This window comes from Centrocercus urophasianus, unplaced genomic scaffold (assembly GCF_019232065.1).
Source record: "Centrocercus urophasianus isolate 14NV4802_14NV808 unplaced genomic scaffold, USGS_Curo_1.0 seq_13, whole genome shotgun sequence".
NCBI classification, from domain to species: domain Eukaryota; kingdom Metazoa; phylum Chordata; class Aves; order Galliformes; family Phasianidae; genus Centrocercus; species Centrocercus urophasianus.
In genome coordinates, this window is record NW_024884475.1 from 44,160,402 (window position 1) to 44,185,049 (window position 24,648).

At 42.8% G+C, this 24,648-nt stretch overlaps 3 protein-coding genes across 3 annotated transcripts; 1 reads left to right on the plus strand and 2 right to left on the minus strand.

Annotated features, from left to right (window-relative positions):
* Positions 1-565: 565 nt before the first annotated feature.
* Positions 566-7,513, minus strand: LOC122156594 (estradiol 17-beta-dehydrogenase 11-like). Its single transcript, XM_042811438.1, has 7 exons — positions 7,287-7,513; positions 5,285-5,392; positions 4,772-4,903; positions 4,065-4,171; positions 2,840-2,977; positions 2,522-2,638; positions 566-1,250 (listed from the first exon to the last, which is right to left on the minus strand). Exons 1-7 carry the CDS (start codon positions 7,494-7,496, stop codon positions 1,163-1,165), a joined length of 900 nt encoding a protein of 299 aa, XP_042667372.1. The 5' UTR covers positions 7,497-7,513; the 3' UTR covers positions 566-1,162.
* Positions 7,514-7,676: 163 nt separating this feature from the next.
* On the plus strand, positions 7,677-14,806 carry NUDT9 (nudix hydrolase 9). Its single transcript, XM_042811436.1, is given in 9 exon segments — positions 7,677-7,695; positions 7,698-7,941; positions 8,918-9,157; positions 10,125-10,220; positions 10,851-10,937; positions 11,783-11,894; positions 12,625-12,771; positions 12,983-13,067; positions 14,130-14,806. Coding segments are annotated over 9 exon segments (1,203 nt in total). The 3' UTR covers positions 14,303-14,806.
* Positions 14,807-15,660: 854 nt separating this feature from the next.
* SPARCL1 (SPARC like 1) lies at positions 15,661-23,476 on the minus strand. The gene is made up of 10 exons (XM_042811434.1): positions 23,423-23,476; positions 23,256-23,309; positions 21,050-22,201; positions 20,406-20,472; positions 19,653-19,771; positions 18,950-19,070; positions 17,901-18,037; positions 16,570-16,718; positions 15,921-16,069; positions 15,661-15,714 (listed from the first exon to the last, which is right to left on the minus strand). The coding sequence occupies exons 1-10, from the start codon at positions 23,474-23,476 to the stop codon at positions 15,686-15,688; spliced, it is 2,031 nt and encodes a 676-aa protein (XP_042667368.1). The 3' UTR covers positions 15,661-15,685.
* Positions 23,477-24,648: the final 1,172 nt, after the last annotated feature.

A 24,648-nucleotide genomic window follows, 5' to 3' on the forward strand; every position in this document is an offset into this window, starting at 1 on the left:
AGGATTGGAATAGATAAACTCTCAGGAAGGAGAACAGGTATGGCGAAGTGTGTATGTTAACTGGAGTCAGTGCTGTTTCAACCTTATGCTGTAAGGAAAGCTTTGCTCAGCTGAAAAGAAGACAGAGCCAGGAATATCTGGCTTACCAGCTGAGGCCTTCACTTGTATTCTACACAGTCATAGAAGCACTTCCACTTCAGCTCACCCCAGTACATGAATGAAGGCACAGCATATCCTTGCTTTTACTTCTAACAGATGAGCCTGACTTTTGAATACTAGAACAGATAGCATAATTTACACTAAGTTGAATTATTTGCCTTCTAGTATAGGGAGAAAAATAGTGCTATTTTTTTCTGCATTCTTATGAAATAAATCACATTTGTGTTGCACATGAAACAGAACAGGGCACCCAGAAATTTGTAAGGAAATCACAGAATCATAGAATGGCCTGGGCTGAAAAAGTCCACAATGATCATCAAAGTTTCAACCCCCCTGCTATGTGCAGTGTTGCTTTGTTTTAAAGGTGTTTGTCTGGGAGGCAGAGAATATGTTACTTGACAACTTCTGGGTGGAGAACTGCATTTATTCTGTATAAGTTGTACTGACGGTGCTCATGCATAATGGACAATCAACATACTTAGGTAACACGTGATTAAAAGGCTGTATTATTTCAAGTACTCATTACAAAAGCACAAAACATGGAGTGTGCAGCACAAGGCTCCTTGAACTTAAAATGATTCATTAAGATGAAGTGGGACACCTTGAAGCACTCCTCCCCACACAAGACAGTGTTGCTCAGTGATAAGACCAGATTAATTTACACTCAGGCAATCCCACTGCATTCATATAGGTAGCTGCTCTTACCCCAAAATAGGGCTTGATGGGTTTCCTGTCTGCTACAGCACTAGGAGTCAGAGATCATAGAATGCACAGCCAGAATGGTCCTTCTGACTTCTAGAGCTGCCTCTCTGCTCTGCTAACACACCATGTTATGCACATCTGTTCCTGCTGCAGGTGTGGGATGGACCTTAAGGTGTGATGGAAGCGGTGGCCTGGAAGAAGTACCCATCTTAATTCTGCTCTGAATCCAAATCACTGTGCTACACTCAGCATATGTTCTGCTTTCACTCATTCCATGGGGAAATAAGAAACAATTTCTTTTTCACTGATTGCTTCTATGCCCAACAATTGCATCAAACTTAACATCAGTCAGCTTTTTGAGAACATTCGAGGCACGTTCTGGAATCAACCTGGAGGATGAAAAAAAAAAAAGCCAATGAAATTAAACCTAGGGTAAGACTTCAGGTTTTGGAGACAGTGGCACCACAGGTGAGACTGGAGCTCATCTGGGCACAGAATGCATGTTCACATCAGACTGAGACCAGATCTTAAATTTGGGGAGTATTTCCTAAAAACCCACTGCCTTCATAACTCTTTGACTAGTTTGACAGTCCCTTCAGCACCTTCCTCCTTTTAAGATCACTTCAAGGACAGATATCCACTGCAAAGGATGTTGGCTGCAACACTGCTTGCAGAACTCTGGAAGGTTTAACACTGAGTAGAGAGCTGTGCTTATAAAGTGGCTTTTCTGCTTTCGAAAGCAGCAGTCTGAGGAAAGGATGGGATGGTAAAAGAGACCTTGAGGTGCACTTTCCTCTTCTATGATTTTTTTTTCTTAGCGTGAGCCATGTCTCTTTGTGTCTGCTTGCTCCTAGCTTAACATGGAGTTATCTTAAGGGTTATGACAGTAGTAACCACCACTTCTTTGTGGCTTTGCACACTTCTGCTATCCAAATATCCCTTGGAATGCAAGAGTTGTTTCTTAACTGATGTTGAGTTTCATTAACAAGCTATTATGAAGTGTTTCCTGGGATGCTGTAGCAGTTAACTGAAGTGTCAGTGTAGTTGTTCTTATGTAAATGCCAAGTTTCCAGTCAGAGCTCCAGTAAAAACAGAGCCCCACTAAAGCAGCAGCTACAATGAATATTTAAGAAGTCTGAGGACAAATTTCACTTCACATGGCAGAGAGAAGCAGCATTCTCAGCCTCCATGACCTAGACCTTGTGGTGTTGACATCAGGAAATGAATACTAAAAAGCAGCAGTTGTTCAGCTATTTGTGGAGCTTGCCTGGGGCTGCTGGTCCAGAGAAACTGTTCTTTGCGAGCCCTGTGGCAATTCCCATTTGTGAAGGGAAAGTGATCCCTTGATCTCTCTCTGCCTGAAGTAAAATATGGAATGACATAAATAACTCAATGCAGTGGTGAAAAACATTGAAGATAGTAGAAAATAAATGAAATCAGGTTGAACTTCTCGTATCAATCTGTCATGCAGGAGTATTTCTATGCTGCCAAATGTTGTATTTGACTACTAACAGTGCTAGTTACACTTCCTCCTACAGTGAGGCTTAAACTTGAAGCAGATGTTAACAGGTGTGATGCTTGTACACTCTTGCAGTTATGTTGCATCTTTTTTCCCCCTTCTTTGGTGGTTTGTATGTGTGTGTGTGTGCACGCCACTTACATTTCAGAAAGTAAAGCAAAGCTCAGCTGTGGTGGAACAAAAACCATTTTCTGGTTGGTCACTATTCCTTCCATCAGTGCCTTCACAACTTCATCAACCTCCAAGATCTTTCCAAGCCTAAAATCAAAAGAATGCATATATATGAGATATATATGAGTGATAAAACATGGGCAGCAGCTGAATATGAAATAGGATGCTTCACGTGTGTGTGCAGAAAGTCAGGTAAATAAGGGACAACTGCTATGTGGGACATACACTCAGTTTGAATAACAGAGGTAAAGCAGGGGCAAATATGTAATGCTGACTTGTGACCATTACCTAGTACGGGGGTTTTTGACAAATCCAGTATTCATAAAAACTGGACAGAGACACGTTGTTTTTATTCCATCCTTTCCTAGTGAAGACAGCTCCTCCGTCAGGGCTTTATGAAATCCAACTGCAGCAAACTTGCTTGAACTGGTGGAGGAAAAAAGCACAAATCAGAAGGCATGAATGTTATTTCTGGCCTGACAGAAATGGAAAGGGGCTGTAAGAACATGCAGTACTGAGTAGTGAGGGAAACAGTGAGAAGGCAGGGACTAATTCTAAGTTTTGTTGTGCCACATTGTAGTGCTGAAATACACATTGCAGCTTGGGGAAGACGCTATGGGATGCAAAGTGGGTGTCTTTCAGAAAGTTACCTTTATAATGAAGAGTCTGACAATGTTAGTGCATAAATCCAAAGTGTTTACTTGTTAAGAGTGGTGTTAGAAAATTCTTGGCTAGCAGAAACAAATGAACATATTTGATGCTAAGGATCTGAACAATGTAATCTGATTAAAACTCCTGGCTCAGGAGTTCTGCTAAGAACAGTGACTCCCTGTGCAGGAACATACTGAGGGAAAATGGTTCTGTTTGGAACCACCATAGTAGAAGGCTAACAACATGCAGTCTGATAATATGCCATGTTACAGTTTTTCTGTAACTTTGCGCATGAGTTATAAATGCTTCTATTTTAAGTGGGCAGTGCGTAGACCTCTCAGTAGTGACCTGGTACTTGCAACACTAAGTATTAACATGTTTCTTCTATCATGTGAAAGGTTTGCTGTCAAAGCCTGCATTTTACCACATGGGGGCAGAAGTATTTCTATGCACTGCAATCGTTGCTACGAATGCTAGAAATAGGAAAAGCTACTCATTATATGTTCACTTGATAACACTACAGTGACTCACAAGAGCACCACAGTCTAAGAAGAAGGGAATAAAATACCTTTCTTAGTAAGCAAAAGTCCAGATCACTTATGGAGAGAAGAAAGATTGAAGATTGCGTTAGTTGATTTGTAACATGTCAGTCCTTCATTGGATCACCTGAATCAGTCAGAGCTAATAAGCAAATCAGAGGGTACCTCAATTGCTCCTTATGTGGTGCATGTTGTGGGCTTTTTCTCCTTAGCACTGTCCTTTGGAAGTAGCTTATTCAGTGGGAAGTTTATTTCTTTTACTCCGTGTTTGCTGGTGGAGAAGACAAAATTAAATGAAGAGAGCTGATTTTGAAGTCACTTACCAGTAAGCCACCATGAAAGAAGTTACAAATTGACCTGCTGCAGAAGCCACTGTGACAATGTGACCATGGTTGTTCTTCATCATTGCTGGCAGAAAAGCTCTTGTTGTCTTGAAAAGGTGTTTTAAAAAGGGGCAGAAATAGGGTGGGGAGGAAGGAGGAAAAGAGCAATGCCTTCTTAGATGTCTTCAACACTGATCCCAATTACTTGCAATTAAGTGAAGCTATCCCTAATGCAAGGTGCTACATAGCACCCAAGGCCCTGAGAAGCAGATGCCCATTCTCTGTTCAGATGGTGCAATCTGATTTCCAAAGGGAACCTTTCAGCAAAGTCAAGTATCAACAGAGGCTGATGCTCATGTTGCTCCTAGCCTACCTTCTAGATTTTCCTCGTCAGCAGCAATACTGCCAGTGTCTCTTCCCTAGCAAGTACAATCTGTAAGCGCTCCTTTTTTCACCTGCAAGCAGAATTTCTTTAACACCTGTGACCGCCACCCTGTAAGCCCCACTGACAGCTGAGTCCCCAGGGTAAGCTACCAGAGTGCCAAAGAACCAAGAGCCCAGCTCTGAGATGTCCCAGCTGCATCACCTCCAAGCAGGCTGCTGGCATAGAGCTGAGTGAAGCTCTGCAGAGGATAAAGCAGGTGCTATTTTCATCCTTAACAACACTCACAATAACACTAAGGCATAAAAACAGTAGCAGCCCTTACCCAAATGTGAGCAAGAATGTTGATTTCAAACATTTTCTCAATTTGGTGGTCCTGGGTGGAGAGCAGGTCAGCAGCTGTAATCACACCAGCATTATTCACCAGGATGGAGACATCACCAATATCCTTTTTCACCTTTTAGACAAAAGGAACATGCAGCCCCATCACATTCATTATCACAGAAGTGCAAGGTTGTGAGCAACAATTAATTTAACTCCTACAATTCTGTGTTTTTTTGTTTTTGTTTTGTTTTTTTTTTTCAGAGAGGAGAAAATCATGTTCTTTCCCAATCTGGTAGGAACCGTGCAGTATCCAGAAAGCTGATTTAGATCTGGTGTTTTTTCCCTTATTTACTGCCAGTATTTATAGTCTCCTACACATCACCCACAGAAAATATGCTCTACACAGTCACAGCTGGCACAATGTGCGTGAAGAACCTCAGGTGCTGTTTTCCAGCCTTTCTCAAAACCCGAGCATGTTTGGGTAAGCCCTGGCACATGTGCCTGCTTTCCCTACCTTCTCGGCAGCGCTGTAGATCTCCTCTCTTTTGCTGCAGTCCACCACAAAAGTGTGAACGGTGGCTCCCAGCCCCTCACACTCTGTTGCTGTCTCCTTGAGGCCATGCTGTGGGAGGAAGGAAAGAAGGATACATGTATAACGTGAGTGCAGTGGCATCAGTACAGCCTGCTTGGTTGCATGTGCAACCGTACATTGCCTGAGCTTTGCTGTTTGGGCACCATGGAACCTTAGGGGAGGACTTTAAATTTAGGACCTGCACAGGACTGCTGCTAGAAATGGAACATAGAGACAATAATGCCCTTGCCTCAGTAAAGCTCATTTAGCTGGACAGTGGGAAGTGGGCACCAGGTGACAGCTGGCAGCCTCCTGATTGCATGCAGAGGACTAAAGGGTGGCTGCAGGTGACAGCCTGGAGATACCACAAGTATACCCAGAATATGGCAGGAGTAACAGTTTGGCTGTGTGAGAAAGGAGGTATGGCACTCCATGTACAACCTGGAAAGCCTGTTGACCAAGGTGTCCATGTTTTGCGTTAGACTGAAATAACAAGGCCATCTTTTACCATCAAAACAGATTAACGGTGCCATGTTCCTTCTGACATTCCATCATCTCTTAGCTTGTCCAAAGCTGTGGGTTCCACTGCCTCCTTTAGCTACCTAATTCATTGCTTGCTAACATGTATTCAGGCATTCCTCCCAGAATTACGGGTGAGTGTTGCAGCTACAAAGCTAAGGTCAGTACCTCTTCCCTTCCCACAGAAGGTAGAAAACAAAAGCACAGATCATAGGGGTTGGAGGGGACTTCTGGAGTCCAAACTTGTGATAAAGCAGGTTCCCTACAGCAGGTCACACAGGTTAAGTGTCCAGGTGAGTCCTGAATATCTCCAGAAAAAGAGACCACAACCCCTCTGGGCAGTTGTTCCAGTTCTCTGTCACCCTCACAGTAAAGAAGTTCTTCATTGTGTTAGTATGGAACTTTTGTGTTCCAGTTTCTGACCACTGCCCTTTGTTCTACTGTTGCATGCCACTGAAAAAGAATCCACCCCCTCCAACTTGACTCCCACACTTTAGGTATTTATAAACAATTGTCAGATCCCCTCTCAGCCTTCTCCAGAATGAACAGCCTCAGCACTCTGAGCCTTTCCTCATAAAGGAAAATGCTTCAGGCTCTTAATCATCTTTGTGGCCCTCTGCTGGACCCTCTAGGAGATCCCTTTCTTTCTTGGACTGGAGAGCTCAAAACTGGATACAGCGTTCTAGATGTCTTTAAAGTAAAAAAAGGGAAGATTTAGGTTAGATGTTAGATAGAAATTTTTTACTCAGAAGGTGGTGATTGCCCAGAGAGGTTGTGAATGCCCCGTCTTTGGAGACATTTAAAGCCAGGTTGGATTGGATACCGCACAGCCTGGTCTGGTGGTTGGCAACCCTGCCCATGGCAGGGGGTTGGAACTAGATGATCTTTAAGGTCCCGTCCAACTTAAGCCATTCTGTGATTTCATGTGGCCACACCAGGGAAGAATAAAGGGGGAAGAGAACCTCCCTCTACATGCTGGCCAGGCTCTTTGCAATGCACTTCTTGGGCATGAAGGCACATTCCCGGCTAATGTCCAACCACCGGTCAACAGTTGGTCAGCTGTTGGTCAACCAGTACGCCGCTGGTGTTCTTGGCCACCAACCTCTGTAGAGCTCCTTTGCAGGAGGTCAGCCCCTAACCCGTAGTGATGCATTTGATGGATGACACAGGACGGATGACTTGCTGCTTGGCTTCAGCCCATCTTGCATCCCAAGAGCAGTGCCATGCATGCCCGAGTCTGTGCTGGAGGTGAGCACACAAATACACTACTAAACATCCCCACCGCGGGGCAGCTGTACTCTGTATACATGATACTCCCCTCACCGCACACAGAGACGGCACCCAGCTCCCCGCAGCCACCTGCGGCCACGAGCCCCGCTCCCCCCGCCCCGGCAGGACCTCCCCGTCGACCCCATCCCGTTGTTACCGCCTCGACGTCCCACAGCACCAGGCGGCTCTGGCGCCGGGCGAACTCGCGGGCCGTGGCCCTGCCCAGCCCACGGGCAGCGCCCGTCACCAGCACCAGCTCCCCGCGGACGGTCTTCCTCTTGGCGGGCACCAGCAGCTTCACCAGCGCCTCCGCGTAGGAGTACAGCAGCGTGCCCAGGAACACCAGCAGCCCCAGCGCGGGGTTCATCCTGGCGCCACCCGGCAGCCCGGAGCGCTCCTTCGGCAACTCGCAGTGCCGCCGCAAGGTGGCGCACACACCGCCCGTCGTGACCAATCGGAGAGTGTTGTGGGGAGGGAGGAGGCGTGCCCGGCGGAGAGGAGCACACCAATGGACGGAAGGCGGCGCTGATTGGCCACGCACCGCCCAATGAGAGGGCAGCTTGTAAGGGGGTGCTGGCGGCGGCGAGTGGTGGTGGTTGGGGTTGCGGGAGGGCGGTTCCGGCCTGGCGTCACTCCGGCGGCCCGGGCCGAGCGTCTCACCGCCGGTTGTGGCGGGAGGGGATGTTGCCTTTCGCCACTGTGCTGCGTGCAGTGTCGTTCCCCGGCCTCGCTCGGGCTGTCGCCGTGTTGTCCGTCGCGGTTGTGCTGTCCCCGCCCACCCGGTGCGCGCTGCGCCGCCGCCCGCCCCTCAGGTACGGCGGCACAGGGGGTGTGTTGGGGACAGTGGGCCGCTGCCGGCATCGCCGCTGGGTATGGGCTTGTCTGGGACCGGGCGGTTCCTCATCTCAAAAATCCCCAAAGCTTTTCACCAAGAGCTCTTAAAAATCCGTGCTTCTGTAGGTTATGGCCTCTTGCTATGCTTACAGCCTCTTATTTGGGGCAGTCTCTTTTTTTGGAGCGGTTAAAAAAAAACAACCAAAACAACAGTTTGTGTATTGAGATAAATCCGTGTGGGGTTTCAAAGAGCTGCACATCAAGCCCGTAATCTAAACTGCTCCTGTCACTGGTATAATGCCTGCAATTTTGGCTCCAGAAAACCCATGTCAGAATAAGATTGCTCATGGTCTTGAGGTTTTCTCTTGTGAGTGAGTTATTTGGATGTTCATTGCCTTCCTGGCAGTAGAAGAGAGAGGTGTGTGTTACTCTGCACTGCATCACATTGAGTGTTGTATCACTGCTCAGAGCAACATGTGGAGTTACATGGAGCTGGAGGAGGCTTTTGAGGATCCTCCTGTCCAAGCCTGCTGGTGTTTTGGACATTTTGTATTTACTTTCACTTTTTCTGTCAATGAATGTGAGAGCAGGCCTCTTGTAAAGCTGAGCTGTTTGTTGGTGCGTTTCCCATGTGGAGAGTGAGTGCTTGGGCAGGCCTTCAAACTGCACTCCCTGGTAAACACCTCCCAGCGAATCCTTTCAAGTGATCAGTAACTGCTCAGAGTGCTGCATAGCCCAGAAGGGCCCTTGCAGTTCTCAGCTTCCTACTTGTATATGTTTGCATGATTCCTGAAAGAAACGATAACATATTGCTGTTCTCTAGAAAGCTTCAGTCTGTTCTGCGTGGTGCAGACTAATATGCAGATGAGACCTTTAGTAGCATGGTTAATACTTAATGAATAAGTATTCTGTGATTCTTGGAATAAGATGATACTTTCTTTTTTTTTCTTTCAGTAACTTTTCTGCAGCTCACTGGTCCCACCTCCATCCCATTAACATGTGTGACAGTTACAGCATTAAGAATTTCTACCACAACAAAGCTCTCACCTCCCCGTATCCCAGATCGCATGTTGAGCGTACCCATGTTCCTGCAGATAAAGTGGATTGGTTGACTGAGTGGAAAGACTACCAACCCGTGGAGTACACTGCAGTGTCTATTTTGTCTGGACCTCAGTGGGCAGATCCTCAGGTCAGGTAAGTGGAAGGGAGACAGGTAGAAATTCTAGTGTCCTTGCTGATTTGTCTTTTCCAATCATTTTTGACATGAGAGAATAGCATTGTGGCCTTAAGAACTTGGGAGAAAATTGCCATCGTGTATTTGCTTGTTTGTTCTTGAATCGTGTGCAAGATGAGAAGAACTCGAGCGGAATTGGAGGCCTGAAGCAGTACGCTCTGACTCAGAAAGTGAGGCAGGCTGAATGCCTGATGGTAGCATTGTGACTGTGTTGCTTTGTACTGGTTCTGTGAATACATTCTACTCCCAAGGAACACATTGTCCTGCTTAGCTAGGTTAGATGCATGTCTTAATCTATTGTCAGATAGTATTTTAGTAGGTGTTGATAGCACTTGAAAATGCAGACTCAGTTTTTAATGTAGATTCCTGAATTGTTTGTGTGGAAAAATCTAGTCAGTCAATTGATTCTTGTGACAGTTTGAGAGGAATTGTTTTGGAGAGCAGTAAATATGCTTCTGTAGAGAGCTGCCCCCCTACCAGCATGCTGTTTCACTTCCAGAGATGCACGAAGAGTGTAGGCATTAAATGCTTCTTGAAAGTCAGTGATCGCACGTAGCAACTGTGATAAAGCATACCTAATAAAATATCTGCACACTGCACTTAAATTAGGAAAGCATTTGTTGGCTTCATCGCTGGGTAACATCTTATGTTCCCTAATATGAACAAAAACAGCTTTGCAATGCTGCCTAAATGAAAAAGAGGAAATGTTGAGTGCTTTAGAGCATCGTGCTTATCTGCAGATTTAAACAGACATCATCAGCAATTGCTCAAATCTTATACCCCCCTACGGGGAAGGGAGGGCCTGCATTTTAAGTTTTAGTAAAAACTAGTTGTTAGCCAACTGGGTGTTAATTACAGATTGCATGGCTGGCTTTCAACCAGAGGGATGTTTTGGGCTTTATAACTTCTAATTGCTCTTTCCCACAGTGATAAAAGTTTCTCTCCCAAATTTAATGAGAGAGATGGTCAAGTGGAGAGGACAAGTTGGAATGGCTTGTATGTGGTTGAGAACGGGAGGCCCCGGTGAGTGATTTTTCTTTGTCTGTGTGTTTCAGTGATTTAGTTGTAGAGCTCTTAAGCATCTGTATTGGTTCTAATAGATGGTACCTGCTAGAACAAACTGAGGGTAGTCTTCCCTAGAGACAGAAAAGAATGATACCTTAGTGTGAGGGTACTGTTCCTGGAAGAAAGTTGTGCAGAGAGGCATGAAAAGGTTGGTCTGGAGTTGCCCCTGCAGTGGGTTGTGGGGACCTTAGGGAGGCAGAAGATCAGGGTAATGACAAAGTCATTTTGTTCTCCTTTACTTATGCTGTTGGTTACAAGAAGATGATCATAGAATCATAGAATCATAGAATGGCCTGAGTTGAAAAGGACCACAGTGATCATCTAGTTTCAACCCCCCTGCCACAGGCAGGGTCACCAATCACTAGACCAGGCTGCCCAGAGCCACATCCAGCCTGGCTTTCAATGAATCCAATGATGACAGAGAAAACTGTGTTCTCTTTTATTCTTTAAAGCTAATGCTAACATTGGGTGTACGCTGCTTTCCTTTCCTTTCTGTTATTCAAGCTTCATTAAAGCTACTTCCTTAGAGTACTTGGAACTCTGTGCGGGCAAATAGTGCTGTTAAATGCCCTGTGCCACTTATTTCAGAAACCCAGCAGGAAGGACAGGTCTCACAGGGAGAGGGTTGCTGGGGCGCTGGGGACCAAACCATGCTGCTGATCCTGTTGTGACCAGGTAAGGGATGGGTGACTGAAAGGTGATGTACAGTACAGAAAAATAGTGAGTGACTCAGTTGCAAAATCAGTGGTGTGCCTGTTTTTTTGCACTGTAGGAAATACTGGGTTGGTCTAATGTGTAAAAGGAGGACATAAGGTTTGGATGATCTGTTGTTGGTTTGTTTGTCTGTTTGTGTTCTGTCAATGCCTGCTCTGCTTTGGTGTTTCTGCCTCCAGAGTCTGTGTAACTACATGTGGAGGGACACACAAAGGTTTTGGGAGAGATGGTGTAGATAACAAAGCTGCAAGCTAGGAAATGCAATGCTTTTAAGGTACAGCTATAATGAAAGACACGCTACTGCATTTTAGTTCTTGCCATTATCAGAACTCTACTGAAGCTGCTCATTTATTTCTGTGAAAATACTGCAAATCTTGGTTCTATTTTGCCCCTTCAATTAGATTTTTGCTTTAGTGGCTACAGTTCTTCTAATTCCTTTACTAGACACAGTACAGTGGATGCTTGTGGCCTTCTGTTGGTGCTAAGTAGATGATTTGGAAGTACTGCAGCCAAAATTTACTCTTCTAGCAGAAGTCATTATTATCCTCATCTCATGAGTAGGCAAAAATAAAGTTAGAGGTGAAAGCTTTATAATGAGAGTTTCAGTAGATACAGATGTTCTGGACCTAGCAGTAAAACTGCATGGATGAGATCTTCCCAGGCAGCTGTTGTCTGTTTTTGCTCTGAGTACAATCTCAGGTAGAGATTGTACTCTACCTGATAGACTAATGTGTGAAGGTCCCACTGTTATGTTTTCCTCCTACAAAAAAGCAGAAAATAATCTTCTTCTTTGTCATTTTCTGCAGGTGGAAGAGGGATAGAAGTGGCAGTAAAATTGCTCACCCAGTTACTGGCAAAAACATCTTGCAGTTTGTAGCTATCAAGAGGAGAGACTGTGGGGAATGGGCCATCCCTGGGGTAAGAGCAGAGCTCTGAAGTGGAAGATTTCTTTTGGCGAAGTCAAGAGCTGATAACTGACGTGTATGTGATAAAACTGCTTTGTAAGAGTGACATCATTTTGTAGAGGTGTATGGGAACTGCTGAGTCACAGCCTGAACCTCTGATTGATCAGCTGAGGTGAGCCATGAGTCAGCCACAGGAGCACAGGTGAAGGCAATTCACCTGTGCTGCTGGAAGGGGTGGAGCCTGGCTGCACCTCTCCTAGACCTATTTAAGAGCTGGCTGGCAGTGGAACGATCTCTTCTGGAGATTCATTCTGCTGGAGTTTTGTAAGTGAGCCCAGGGTATGGGTAAGCTTTCTGTCTATTCTCTTTTGTTATTGTAATCTGCTTTGCTAAACTCTCTTGTTTATTTTATAATTATAACATCTTAATATTCATTGATTATACAAGAGGGATGGAGAAAGGTATTACAAATGTTTTTTTTTCTCAGGCCTCTCTTGGTAGGCTTCTTGCCTTTTCCACAATATAAGGCAATATATGTACTTAATTCTGATACTGTCTTTTGCTTAATGTAGATATAATTTAATCTGCTCCAGATTTTGGAGGATGGATATGCTTGCTCTTTATCCACAAATACAGACTTCCTCTCAGATCCAGAGCGTGATGCAGGTGGCTGTAATACACACCATTCAAAGAGTGCTATGCCAAGTGAGCTATGAGGGTACTCATATTTCTTTGCCTGTCAGGGGATGGTGGATCCAGGAGAGAAGATCAGCGCTACTCTGAAGCGGGAATTTGGGGAAGAGGCCTTGAACTCCTTACAGAAATCACCTGAGGAAAAAGCAGAATTGGAAAAGCAACTCCAGAGACTGTTCAGCCAGGAGCACTTTGTGGTAAGCTGTGTGTCTTTGTGGTAACCTCTGAGCTCTGTAGGTAAACTGTAGCTATTGAGGAACTGAGGAAGTGCAGCTGTTACTAAAATAGGCTGTGATACTCAATTTCTTGTCATGTAAGATTCTAAGGGTGAATCTGAGGAAAACACTTTGTAATGATTCCACCTCATTTTTATGCTGTTACATTTCTTTTGATTGTTTGCTGCATTAGGTGTACAGAGGATATGTGGATGATCCTCGTAACACTGATAATGCTTGGATGGAGACAGAGGCTGTGAATTACCACGATGAAACTGGTAGGTATCTCTGCTTGTGTTCTTAGCTGGTTTTTACTGCAGGTACTCTTCTGAAATAGTGGTGTCTCTGAGGCTGAGGTGTGCAATGGAAATGTATGAGCATGAAAGTGGTGTGTGAGTTCTTGGACTGAAACTAGTACGTGTGAGAATCTTGTCTTTTGTGATGTTTACCCACAGCAAGTAATAGCTGTTCCCCTTTGTTTTCTCTCTATCCTGAACTAAGAAAATTAAGTCATATTCAGGCAAATTCTGTGTTTTTGTGTTAGTTCCAAGCCACAAAATGTGCCTTGGTGTGGAGACTGCATGCTAGCCCTGGTTTCTTTTTGGTCACTTGAGTCAGTTTAATTTCCAGTTTCAATGGTGAAGGACCTTCAGCTCTTTTTTATTCTCCTTCAGCAGCTGTGTGCTTCAGGAGCATTGCCTCTGGCAGATTTTCACTGCATTTATTGCTTGGAGATCCTGATTACTCTCGACACCTTTTATCTTGGGTACTCTGCCAGAGTAATTTTTGTGCTTTATTTTCCTTTTGTAAACCAAATAGAAGGGGCACATATATATTTTTTTTTTTTTGTTCTTTGATCTGTAATCCTGAGTTCTCATGTCTTCCCTCTTGAGATGAATTGGCTTGGTTTACTATCATTTTTGCTGCTTTGGGTAGTTAAAAGGTAAGTGTTGAAGCTTAGCATGCTGTTGGTTCTTGATTTATCAACTCCCAGAAGTAATGAAGGTTGTTCCTTTGATATTTGTTTCTCATAATTTTTTTTAATAATCATTTATTGTCTTGTTTATGCAGTACTGGGACTTGACTCAGAAACCAGTTAGAAACTATAGAGAGTAATTCAGAAGCTCTTTTCTGCATCTCCACTGAATGGTTTTTTAAATACTTTTGAGGCTTTAATAAAGTATTAATTATTCTCATTTTGTATAGGTATGCATCACTTTCAGAATTTGGTTCCTAAAGTAGTAGAAATAGAATATTGGAAGGGAGGAACTGATAAGGTGGGAGAAGAGAAGGTGGGAGAGAAGATGCAAGAATGTGTCTAACTCTTGTTTTGTGGACAGGTGAGACCATGGATAACTTACCTCTGGAAGCAGGTGATGATGCTGGGATGGTGAAATGGGTTGACATCAGTGAGAAGCTCAAGCTGTATGCAAATCACAGCTACTTCATTAAGCTTGTGACGGAGAAATGGGGAGCCCACTGGAGTGAGGAACCTGGTAGATGCTCTGAGTGATATAAAGGAGGAACGGACCCATGTGTGAAGGCTGGTGTTCAGCAGCCTTGGAGTTGAGATGATGCTGAACTTCTCAGTGCTCAAATACAGCATATACCACGTGTAAGAGACTTTGTTGCTGCAAGTAACGTGTAATAATGACTGTCACCTGTGTACAGCCATCCAACTGTGGGATTAGCTCTGTGTACACAGGTCAGGCAGAGCTAGCTATGATGGAACATGTTTTTAGAAGGCTTGAAATGGCTTCTTTGAATTTCTCAACGAGTGAAAAATGAGATGAACGTGGAGCTGTTAACTTCATGTCTTAATTATTTGCAGCCAAATCTTTATATCAGCAGAACTGCAAGAGATCACTGGGATTCTTAATGTAGTTCTGAGCTACACTTAAGCTCTATTTTTGCACTTGTTTCTTGTCGGGGTGTAAATCTCTCACAAGTCTGTGGTTTGTAGGATGATGACCTGAATAGTTACCAAGATGAATTAAAGAACTATGTATTTGAGTGATCTTCTCTCTGAGTGGTTTCACTTACAATGTCCTATCAGTGACTTTTCTGATCTGTGATTAATTTAATTGCTTTCTAGCTTGCGGTATGGATGGTGTTCACATGTGGATGTCTTACAATGCTTCCATCTAAAAATATTGCTGTTGGAAAATGCATCTTCACTGGTTTTTGGCAGATACTGAGCTTCTCTTTGTATTGCATGTGAAAGTACAGCTGCTGGGGAGGCAGTGCTGTAAGCAGAATCACTGGAATGTGTGGCCTTCAGAGCAGACTTCCAAAATGTGGGTTGTGTTTTTAGGTGATGGCAGTACTTTCCAGTCAAAAGGCAAGTGTAGGCCCTTAAAGATACTGGTTATTGAAGAGTTACTAGTGTTCTTCCTGTGTGTTTTTTAGTCAAGGGGTAGGTATGTTTAATTGTATAATAGTATGACAGTTGACCACAACAGAAACCTAAACAAAAATCTAGGTAGACTTTGTTTATTCAATATTTCTATGCAGAAGGCTACACTGACAGTAAACAACAACAAAAGAAAACCTATTTCAAAATAGTTTTCTTCAGTGTATTATAAAATTCACATCCTATAATTCTAATGAAAGGTTTTTGAACAACTCAGTCTCACGTTAGTCCTACTAAGAGTTAATTGGTACATGCAGAAGAAAACACTGTTCAGGTATGAGCTACTTAGAGTTCTTAAACACTACTGCTGTTAATGAATTTGCAACGATTAGGCACGTGTGTTATCTGAGGGTAACTCAATTCTGCCTCCAAGAATCTTATGCCAACTTATTACTGAAAATTATAGAGCTGTTAATTGCAGTCGGGAGTGGGCATCACATTTGACAAGCTGTAGCACTGCACAGGGACTCTGCTCAGCTGGGCTCAGAACAGGAGACTTTCATTTATGTCTTCTGCAACAGAGAAGGAAGTGTTATTAGCATTTGTCAAAGTGCTGTTTTTATGTAGTGCTGTTATTAAAAATGGTATACTGAAATTTTAGAGAAATTCAGAACCTTGCACCTCTTGCTGTTCTGCTTGCCTAGAATTTTTCTTGAAATCTGGAACTTAGCAGTGGGAATGCTTTGTACTGTGTGCTTTCCTGGTCTTCGAGGCTTACCTTCCTTAATCCCAAAGCAGTGGCACCACTCCTTCAAAGTGATAAGTTTGTCTTGGTCTCCATCACACTCTTGGAAGAAACGCGTTATGCAGTGTTCCATGGGAACGAGGGAGGCTCTCAAAGGAGCAAGCTCTGAGTGTGTCAGTGATCTGAAAGGAGGAGAACACAGGTAGAGGAGTACTTCTGTGATAAATTATCAATGTCACCGAAGATGCTCTAAGTGTCTGAAAAGTGGTAGCAGTGATAGTGACATAGAAGTCTATACATTTTAACTATTCTATGTTCTTTAAAAGGGTTTTTTTTTTTTTTCTGGAAGAGTTATTACTGTCATTGGTTTACAATTCACCAGTCCTGTCATTTTACCATTAATCTTCAGGAGAAGCTTGCAAAGATACTTAGCTATGTTCTATTAGGTGTGATGGATGTGAGGGATTAAGGCCCTTGAAACACAAATCCCACCGTCAAGTGGCATGACTGAAGGCCTGAAGTCTGAATCTTACTCTCAGAGGTAAGTTTTGAAGGATCAGTGCTGGCTTGTATCAGCTGAGGGACACCAGTCCTTTATGTAGAAGATGCTTCAAGTGGTTTAGGAAAGTAAAACATCCTTAACTTGACCTAAGTCAGAATTTAACATACAAAGAGTTCTTACCTGTCAGTGGGGTGCTGGTCAAGCTGATAAAATTGCCAGTGCACAGGATACACGTACATGTGGTAGTTTTTCTCAAAGTCATGCAGGAGAAGCTCAACTGGATGCTCACCAGACACGAGGCGCTTCTCATTCAGGTATATTTTTTTGACCTGGATACATAAGAGAAATTGATTTTTGTTTTGAGGACAAGACATGGCCTGACGAGAACTCTCCACCAGGGAGGCAATTTGAAGAAATCAAGCTTGATGAAATACTACTAGGGAAATGAGTTTTTATTGTTTAAATGTATAGTGTAGAAAAAGATTGTCTCAGATTTGCCAGGTGGGTGTTGGTGGTTACTGTGTGAACTTCAATAGTGACTGGAAAGGAAGTCTGACCCCCTCTGACTCAATAGGCATCAGACCCAAGTAAACAAGACAGTGGCCTCAGACAGTTGGAGGCAAAACTGACTCTGATGTTAGCGTACCTTCAGTTCTGGGGTAAGCTGCTCAGCTTTGCTGTATCAGATATTGTGTAATTCATGGCTGTTAGTATGAGTCTTTCATGGTGGGCCATGATCCCTCCTGTAGTTACAGGGCCAGTCTTTAACAGTCCTCCTGCGTATTTTGTACAGGCTGAGTATCAGTCAATTTTATCCCTTGAATATCATGCTGCAAACTTGATTTGTAAATTGACAGTGTATGAAACTGTATTAAAACCTGTAGAAGACACCCATAACTGTTCATTCCAATTTCACATATTTCTATGTTGATTGCCAAGCATAAGATATGTCCTAAGAACAGAAGAGTTGGAAAATGGCATCGACCACACGAATCGGATCCTTATTTCCATTAACTGATCAGACAAAAGGTTTGTCTCAAATTGCTTACTGAACAACAAAAGCAATGTTGTTTCGTCTCAAGAGAACAGTTAATAGGTGTGCATTTTTTTTTTTTCCCTTGCATGGAAGTACACACTGAAAAATAACATACCTGGCTTAGATCCACTTTGACAAAAATGAATATTTATAGCAGAAATGTGTCTAAGCTTAGATTACTGTCAGGGGACATGTAGGTGTGTTTGGGAAACTGTAAATGGTATGGAGATTGTCCAGTTCATAGTTTGACTTTCTTGCATGTGATTTGATATCCAGAACCCTAACCAGAACAGAAATGCTAATATGAAATAGGGAAACTTGTAGGATGTGGCCCTGCTTGAGCAGGGGTGGGCCCAGGTGATCTCCAGAGGTGTGGTCCAACTTCAAGTGTTCTGTGATTCTGTAAATCACTTGTTTCAGCTGGTTTGTACTAACCATGTCACTGCATCTTCCTGTTTGTATGTGGATCGCTTACCTTATTTCTTTGCTTTTCAGTCAGAAATCCAGATTTATCCTGATCACGTTCATAGTACTGCATAAGGATGTTTTTGAGCCAGTCTCGCATACGGAGAGGGAACTGATCCACTTCATAATCAGTGCAGTGGGGTATGTCTGTGCCAAAACACAAAGCTTTTGTTAAGTCCCTATTCAAGCATTTCTGAACTAAGTTAGGCTTGATTCTCAATAACAGACTTCAACTTCAGCTTAAAATTGATGTAGTTGGTAATATATAAAACTGGGAATGCATTTAGTGGGTTCAGTAATACACCCAGAGTTTGCTGATTGGTGCGTATCCATCACAGGTCATGCAAGCCGCAGGTTTAACCTATCTGTGTACAATAAAAGTAGAATCATGCAGTGAAGTGCAGTTGAAGTCATTTTCAGACCACTGATTGTATGAAAGCAGAGTTTTTGGGAGCAAAGGAATATTCTGGCTAAGCTGAGTCTTCTTTCTTCTTAGAGTACGTGGCTACTGAAGAAGATCTTAGAAATCAACTCTAGCTTTTGGATTGTGACTTTAGGTGCATTTGAGTTGTTTGCATGTGGCATTGAGGGGCATGGATTGTTGATGGGATTTTGTAGTTAAGGTTGAGGGTTGGATCTTAAGGTCTTTTCCAGTCTAGATGATTCTATGGTTCTGCATTTGGTATCTAGGTAGCTTTATGATAATTTTTTTTTAATTTTTTGTTTCAATCTATTAAGTTGATGTATATACTGTATAGATGTGAAAAAAATCTTCATATGGTAAAGCACTGGCATCTGTATTAACACAAAGGACAGTGCCAGGAGAAGATAGAATTAACAGCCAGATTTAAGCACAGGAGGGATGTCTTTAGAATTCAGCCATTTAATAACTTTAACTGTAGGAAAAGTGAGTGGTGTGACAGAATTAGAAGGTTGTTTTTGTCATGTGCATAACTGATAGAGAAGTGGGAGAGAACAAGAAGAAAGATTCCTTATGCTTAGCTGGTGATTCTAAGGCTCCTCATATGTAGACAGATTTTATGGAAAAAGAGGTCTTACATTTGCAGGCGCCCATATAGTCTAGGTGCAGCTGCCGTCCCACTTTTGTCCCTTCAAGTTGACATTTGGTGCTGAAGAGTTGGCATGTGCCATCGTAAGTCTTATTGTCTGTTCCACAAACCTAAGGGAGCAAAAAATAAACATGCACACCCCTCTGCCTATGTTCAGAAAAATTACCTGGTCAATAATGGAGGCTTTACAATAAAAGGGTTGCTGCAATATGACGTAGCAGTGGGAATACCCGCAGAGATTGCATGTAATCAGACGTACTGAAAATTCTAGTTGCAATATGCTTGCTTAAGAATTAGGTGGCTGTAGTTACACAACTTTCAAGACCTCTGAGTTGGGTTTTTTTTTTGTGATAATACAGTGTCTGAGATGCTACTGGATTATAACACTAGGTGTGTACTAGTATTTGCTATGCACTCTGAAAGCTTGAATGGGTAAATTATTGTTTTTAATGACAGGAAAAAAACAGTGTTCCCTGGGAGGCTAATGGAAGCAAGTCACATTGGCTATGTAGGTTTATACTATTCCAATTAAGTATTGATACTCTACTCAAATTGACAGTTACTGAAATGATCCAAGCCTGTTGGTGTGATTCTTAAGGTAGAATTATTCTAAATATTAGCAGGGGAATGTGGTATCTTGTAAGTGTTGTTGCTGGCTTTCCCACATGCTGTGCTCTGAATGTAATACTCACACGCTCATAATCTTTCGTGGAAGGGCAAGCAGCAGGATCTTGGCAAATACAGCTGGGTTTTCCTTGCTTGTCTGCTTGGCAGACTTTTCCTCTTTTGCAGTGGAAGTTCCTACAAAGATCTAGAAATAATGTCAAGAAGGAGAGAGTATAAGAGAGAATGGGATGAAAACAAGTGTTTCTGTCAAGTGCTACGCACAGTCAAAGTAAAACAGAAACAAGTGCTCACCAAGAAGTCGAGTGCTTTTTTGCAAGCTTAAGCTGTTTCTGAATCTTTCACTGAATAAAAGTCAATATTTTAAGTGAACTTTTCTAAGCAACTTCTAGCACTCCCACGTATAAGTTACACGGGGAAACAGATTTATCAGAAAAGGCCATTTCTCCTTTAGGGGCTGATATTTACTTTCAACTTTTTTGAAATGTGTCCCACCTGTTCTTGCTGAATTCCGTTCCCAGCTTAATTCAGGCTAGCATTGTTAAACTGAGGGCTTTTAGTAGAAAATGATTCCCAGCCTGTAGTGCTGACACAAAAATGTATGCACAATCTAAATATATTTTTCAGAAAATTGCACTAAATCCAAGGGCATGCAAAAAGAATTCTTCTCTGGAGCATATCTGGTGTAGAATGATGCACCAGCACAACTCAGTCATGTGAAATCACACCCTGCCCAAGGCAGAAAAGAAGTGCAGGCCAGCAGATTCCCAAGCCACAGTGAGTTAGTGGTGATGTGTGGGCTTGGCATAGGGTTTACTCACCCGAGAGAGCCTTCCTAGTGCTGTTCCTTGCACTTTCCTCATTATATGAACCTCCTGTGGTCTTAACCTGTGTAAGTCAGAGACAGAAGCTGTGGTAAATCTTGGAAGGAAAAAATACTTGGAAATTTTTTTTTCTTAGATACAAATATAGCATACTGAGTCAGATCCATATTTTCTGCAGAAGGAGGTTGCTATGTGAAACATGCAAGAGAGATAAGACCTCTAAGAGCATTAGGGTTCTCTCTTCTCTGGATCAGTTAGGAGTTCAGTAAGACCTGGGCTCCTCACAGTCTGCAATAAGTGACATGCAGCATTTGGTTCCTTGAGGCCAACACAACCATTGCTTCAGTCCTTACTTGGCATCATTGAGCACGGACTGCATCTCAGCAGTGCCTGTGGAGCTGCTTGGGGCTGGAGCACCCTATGGGATGTAAACTGTGCTCACTTCCTTTCTGGTCCTATTTCAGTGTTGTACAGGAAGTGACACATGACTAACTGGATAATAATGTGTAGTGAGACCTCAAAAATAGTATTAAATTGTTAGACTTGTTTGTGTCCAAAGCATACTTTTGATCACAAGGAACTTAAATATGTGTTTTTTTTCCCTCTTCTGATCTTCCAGTTACATTTTAAAGAGAATTTACCTCATTCTCACTTTCCGTTGAATTCATGTTCTCAGCAGAGCTACTTCTTTGCAATTGTCTCTTGCTGCTAGAATTAGATGGCTCATAGTGGTAATGATCATCTTCGGAGTGAGTAATGTCTTTAATTTTGTCACCTTGGTAATCTTCCATCTCCCTATAAACTCCACTGTCATCTCCAGCAGTTCCTTCTTCTTTTTGCTTGTTACTGATGCTGTCCTGGTCATTGCTTTGCATTCTCTCCTCTTCCTCATAGGCTGCTTCCCTCCAGACGTTGCTGAGATCTTCCTCACCATCATCACCACTATCATTATCATCCTCCTCAGCATTGCTGCCCTCCTTATCCTGCCTTTTCATCACTGCTTCTTGTTTGTGCTGATCGTTTACTTGAAAGCGCTCTTTGCTTTTTTGGCTTTGTCTTTTTTCACCTTGATCCTCATTATGATTTTTCTTTGAGAGAAGGAGCTTTCCTTCCTTGTAAGGTTTTTCCTGACTTTCCTCCTCTGTGCTGAATTTCTCACTATGTCTCTTGGTTATATGCATTGGCAGTCTGGAATCTCTCAAGAATTCACCGGATGGCTGGCTGTTCTCATTTTGCCAGCTCCTGTATTGGCTTCTGTGACTTGTCCCACGTGTTCTGTGCTTGATATCCCTATAATCAGTTTCTTCACCCCATTCCTCATCTTCTTCTTCCCCTGCTTCCTCTTCATCACTTTCACTGTTGTTTTCATCTAGGCCAACTGTGTTTTTATTGTATTTCCATGTGTTGAGCTCACGAACTAGACCAAGAGCATCCGCTGGACTTTCTCCTCTCAGAGCCTGCTGACCAGCCATGCTGCTGTGCTGCTTGTGCCTCCTGGGCTGGTGGTGCTCAGAGCTGAGCTGTTCCCTGTTGCTGCCAGAGTTGCTTTCCCAGTTATCAGAAGCCAAGCCTGGATTACCGTGCAGAGTAAGGAAGTTAATGCTCCTCAGGCTGTTTTTTGTTTGATGCTCACCACCACCTCGTCCTTGTCTTCTGGCAGCCCAGGGCTCATCCCTCTGTGTATCTAGTACTGGTACCTCTGCTTTTATGGTCCTGTGGCCAGACAGCACATCACCCTTATTTACAGACCCCGTGTTCTCTTCCTCTGAGGTTTCAGGATTAGTATATTTAGTCTGTGGGGGGAGAAAAAAGCACCACCAAAGATTTAACAAATAGACTAATAAATCTTGGAGTATATTTGAAGTCCTTTGGACAGGATTTTTGTCTGATTGGAAAAACAAATACAACTCTGATTTTCTTGTTTTATGTTTCGTTTTTTGGGGTTGTTTTTTTTTTTTTTTTTTTTTTAAATGTTAGGGCATGAAATTCACAGCTGGTAGCCTTTCCATGTTTAGCAAGTTTCCATCCCCTCTTTTTTTTTTCCCCTCACTTGTGAGGATACTTAGTACAGCGACAAAAGGTTTAGTCAGTGTGGCGTGGCTATAGTCAACTGCTGGTGCCTTTGGGAAATATTGTGTCTTCACTTGGAACTGATTATTCATCTGTATTTGATACTGTGTTTTATTTTCATACAGATGCCTTCCGTGTGAGTTGTTTCTGAGGTATAACTGTAGGCTGGAAGCTGTTTGAAAAGGTGTTCACACCGAAGTTTCTGCTGGAAACTCTAAGAGGAACAGTTACTTTCTGCTTTTTCATTATAGAGCACTATCTGAATTAGCATGATATGCATCTAGAAAGCTGCACATAGCTAGATGTGATTCATTATTTGAAAATGTTATTGAAAGGGAAGGCATCTTGCATTTTATTTCTATACAGCATTCTCTTAATTTTGTTTTTATGGAACATTTGTTGGTTTGAAACCCAAGTCCTTTGTGTATGAGCTACAGGTACTCGTCAGAATAACACAATAAAGGCCAGTTCCCACTTGGATTGACCATGAATGCAAAACTGTGAGCCCTGTACTTAGCCTGCATATATGGCATCATGCTGTTGAAGCCACCTATCCCATTACCACTAGAGCTGCCTGTCTGGTTTGTCAGCCACTGTATAGCTTGCCAAGATGAGCTGTGTCTTTCTAATGCTCTGTGTAGAGTTGTGGCCAAAATTCTTACGTGGTTGAGAATCTGTGTATGATTTTTCTAACTAATGTGTGTGTGTGGTAATGGCTTCTATGTAGTTGATATGAAAAATGTAGGTCACCTCTTACTGCTTAAAGAATGAGAGTACCTTTTCTGCAGTTTTCTGTCCTTGGGCCCCAAATTGGTAGTTCAGGGGATAGGTCTAGAAGAAACAATTATATTAAAAATCTGTTTATAAATAATTCTGGGCTAACAGAGTTTTCATGGAAATGGAAAGTTCAAGTGCATAGTAATAATGGCATGGACAGTGCTTACTGGAGTGGTGAAAGCAGATCCTAGAAGACAAATCAGGAGCACTACAGTCTTCATGTTTTTCAGATCTTAATCAGGATGGTAACTAATGGTTCAGTGGTAGGATTTGAAGGTTTTCTTTCTGCAAGCAACATGAAATGAAACAAAGTTAGGGTGTAGGCATCATGGTTTAGAAATTATTGATGGAAGCGATGTGGCGGCTGCTGTAGGTTGAAGGTCAGTCGGAAAACCCAACATTTCTATGCAATGCCCAGTGCTATATAAATTAAGGATCTTGATCAATTTATTTCAAGGAGCATTTGAACAGTGCTCTCAGACATAGGGTTTGAATATTGAGTGGTTCTGTGTGGAGCCAGGAACTGGACCTGGTGATTCTTAAGGTTTCCTTCCAACTCAGGATATTCTTTGATTCTATGATCTAGAGGGCACTTTGGTTCTGCCCCATTTACAAGACTTAGGGTGTGTGCTACATCCACCGGCTCTAGAGCCTTCCTGCTCAGGAAGCACCAAACCCAACTGTGCTGCACTGTAGCATGGGGCAGATGGCTGGAAGAGCATGTAGGGGTTTCTTCACTCTGTGCTAATGTTCTCAAATGGGCGAAAGGCAATTTGTTTTCACCTTTCAGAAATCACTAGCATATTTTCTCACCTTTGCAGTACATACGCACTGGAATTTCATATGGCAGTAGCTGTATCATCAGGAACACAAAAAATAAAACATTGTTTCAGTTTTTCCTTGATCTTACTCACTATTTTGCTTTCGTCCTGTTTTTTATTTTGTCCTATATTTTTCCCTGTGGTTGTGAGTAATCACTGGGATTTTCACTTTGCTTCTGTGCCTGTTTGCATTCTACTGACTGTTTTTATCTCTGGAAATTCTCTTCTGTCCTCTCCTCGCTGCTCTTTAAAATATTTTCAATTTCTACCTCACGTTTCCATCTTCATTCCTTTCCATGTATCTTTATCGACATAAGTGAAACACTTATCACTTTGTTATCTGAAGTTCATGGTGTCTCTTTTTACAGGTCAAGCTTTCGGACATGAAAACATTAGCAGTAGTTCAGTCAGTTGGGTCAGTTGTATTCAAATGTTATTCAAATGAGGCTCCGTGTATGTTTTCAAAATGTTCTTGGTTGGGGGGGAAGACCAAAACCTCAAAAGGAGGATTCCAGGGAAGCTCGTATTTATGTGAGCTAAGAAACAACCAATCTGGTTGTTGCCATGCCTAC